Source organism: Nematolebias whitei, chromosome 15 (genome assembly GCF_014905685.2).
Source record: "Nematolebias whitei isolate Nwh7 chromosome 15, NemWhi1, whole genome shotgun sequence".
Taxonomy (NCBI): Eukaryota; Metazoa; Chordata; class Actinopteri; order Cyprinodontiformes; family Rivulidae; genus Nematolebias; species Nematolebias whitei.
Window position 1 is genome coordinate 44,202,554 of NC_056512.1, and position 2,747 is coordinate 44,205,300.

Below are 2,747 nucleotides of genomic sequence, written 5' to 3' on the forward strand. Positions count from 1 at the left end.
CATGCTCAATAATCCAGGTATAAAATTCAACATTTTTCAGTCAGGTCATCTGGACAGTTTCTTTTTTTTTTTTGTGCTGAAACGTTTCGCTTTTGATCCAGAAGGCTTCATCAGTCAAGGAATTAGAATATTGTTAAGAGGTTAAATATTGTAAACTGGTGTCACATTCTAATCAGCTGAATAATTCCTAGACATGAGCTACAAATGTCTCATTCCTCAAGTTAAGCCACTCCTGAACCAGAGACGACATCAGAAGTGTCTTACCTGCTGAGGAGACAAAGAACTGGACTGTTGCTCATTGGTCCACTGTCCTCTTTTCAGATGAAAGTAAATGTTCTGGTCATTTGGAAATCAAGGTCCCAGAGTCTGGAGGAAGCGTGGAGAGGTCCAGAATCCACGTTGCTTCAAATCCAGAGTTGCGTTTCCGCATTCAGGTGGTTTTGGTCCATGTCCTCTGCCGGTGTTGGTCCACTGTGTTTTCTGAAGGCCACAGTCAACGCAGCATCTTCCATGACATTTTAGAGAATTCATGCTTCTTTCTGCTGAAAAGTTTTTTGGAGATGCTGATTTAATTTTCCAGCAGGACTTGGCTCCTGCCCAACGTACCAAAAGCTGTCTGTGGAATATTTTTTTTGAGAGACTGAGCACTGTTTTTCATTGTCCATCCATTATCTTTACTCGCTTCTTCCTTTTCGGGTCACGGGGATCACTGGTGCCCATGTACAGCAGTCGCTGTGCGAGGGGCGGGGGACACCCTGGACATGTTTCCAGTCCCTCAGAGGGACACGAGACAACCATTCACTCTCTCACTCACACCTAGAGACAGTTGGAGTTACCAATCAGCCTAACATGCATGTTTTGGGTCTGTGGGAGGAAACTGGAGTATCTGGAGAGAACCCACGCATGGAGAGAACATGCAAACTCTTCCCAGAAAGGCCTCCAGCCTGTATTCGATCTGGTAACCCTCTCGCCAAGAGGCAACAGCTCTATCAACTGATCCACCGTGCCGCCCGTTTTTTCCTTATTTGTAAGCTATAATCATGAAAATGACAAGAAACGGTTAAATATTCTAAGCCTTTATGTAACATACGAGTTTCACTTTCTGAAATGACTGATGAAAAAAATGGAACTTTTTCACAATATTCTAATTTTTAGAGCATCTGTATGTTTTATTTTCATCTTCATCTGGAGGTTGTAACTTAAATAATTTTTTTTCAGCCTTCTGTCGGGCTTGCATCACCGATTCTAGTTGACCAGTGACCGAAACATAATGCCTAAATTCGTGCAGAATCTGGTCCGTTTTACGTTGGATTTACAGAAAGGGGACGCTGTACGCCTGTTACACACGCACATCTGCCTCCCTGGAAGTGGCCCTGGATTATTTGGGCGGAGAGCAGCGTTCTGACCCGGCCGGTTTTGCCCCAAATCCAAACAGCGGCTGTCTGTGCCTCCTTTCTCCCTGAAAACTTGACACGTCTTCCCTGGCAGGCAGCGTGTTTGTAGACAGCTGTGTGAGGGCAGAGAGTGTGTGTTTTTATCAAGGAGACGGAGAAAAGCTGCGACCCAAGGCTCACTGGCTCTTTAAAGGTCCACAAATTCTTTTCAGCGCACGAAGCAGACATGTCCGTTTGCTTTTTGAGCTGATGAATGATTTCGTTAAAAGTCACTGTAAATTGATGCCATTGTGCGGTTTTGGATAAACACCCATAATTAAAATTGTGCTGCAAGTTCTTCCTTTTGTTTAGAGACAATGAATAAACGCGTGATTTATTTTTGATTCGTGGACGGGTGATATGTTTAATGAAGGAGGATTTCCAAAAGCCTTGTCACGGATTGTAAATTATGTTGCATTTTTATTTACACTGGTTCAGATTTATTTTTCCAAGTCTGTGGTGGGGAAAATGGATGGAGTCAGATGTTGCTTCATCCGAGGATGCTCCCAAACGTTATTATCTTGTCTAGTAGAGATTGATGACTGCCCACAAACTATAGGTAAACTTCACTTTTGGGTAAATGGGCGTGTGCGCGTCTGCAGCTGTAATAAACCTTAATTTATCTTTTTGTACATTGAGCTCTTTGTTTTCCTGCAGATTATAGATTTTAATTTGTGCTTGCACAGCTAGCAGGCTTTATTTTTTTGTTGGAAATCTATTAGCTGCTTGCAGAAACTTGTCGCCACAGAAACGATGCAGCTGACTTCGATGTGTAGACTGTCAGTATTTGCTGATGTGGTGCAAACTCGATCGTGTAAGTCACTCAGCTGTTAGAAAATACACATGTGTAAAAGATAAGAAAGCAAAGGCCATCCCGGCTTACAATGTCCAGCTGAGCTGCTGCTTTATCTTCAGTCTCTGTTTGAAAGAACTGCCGTAAGAATCCATCGGAGATGATGAGATCACCATCATTTGTTCCTGTCTGTGTGGATGGAAGGGGCCCGCGTCACTTTGAGACAGGCTGCCAGGACTGATGTTCTCCTCTGCTTCGTTTCAGATGTTCACAAATAGTGACGAGGCGGTCATCAATAAGAAGCTGCCAAAGGAGCTGTTGCTACGGTGAGTGGCATCTCCGAAGCCTTGGGTCAGCTTTGCTGCAGGTTTTTTTAAGGGCATGTTGCCTTTTTTACACTCCACAAAACGCACACAAAGCAGAAGCCCTGCACTACCCCACCACCTCACCCCAACCTCCCTGCCACATGTCCACCCCCGCCCCATCCTCCCCACTACCACACACTTTTCCAATGCATCCTT

General features: G+C 44.3%; 1 protein-coding gene across 1 annotated transcript in view; it reads left to right on the forward strand.

Moving 5' to 3' along the window:
• Positions 1-2,747, forward strand: part of fbxl20 (F-box and leucine-rich repeat protein 20) — a 17,068-nt gene that overhangs the window by 2,200 nt on the left and 12,121 nt on the right. The window contains exon 2 of the mRNA XM_037688742.1: positions 2,491-2,552. Within this exon, the coding sequence (XP_037544670.1) occupies positions 2,491-2,552 (62 nt within the window). The remainder of the gene's footprint in view (positions 1-2,490; positions 2,553-2,747) is intronic.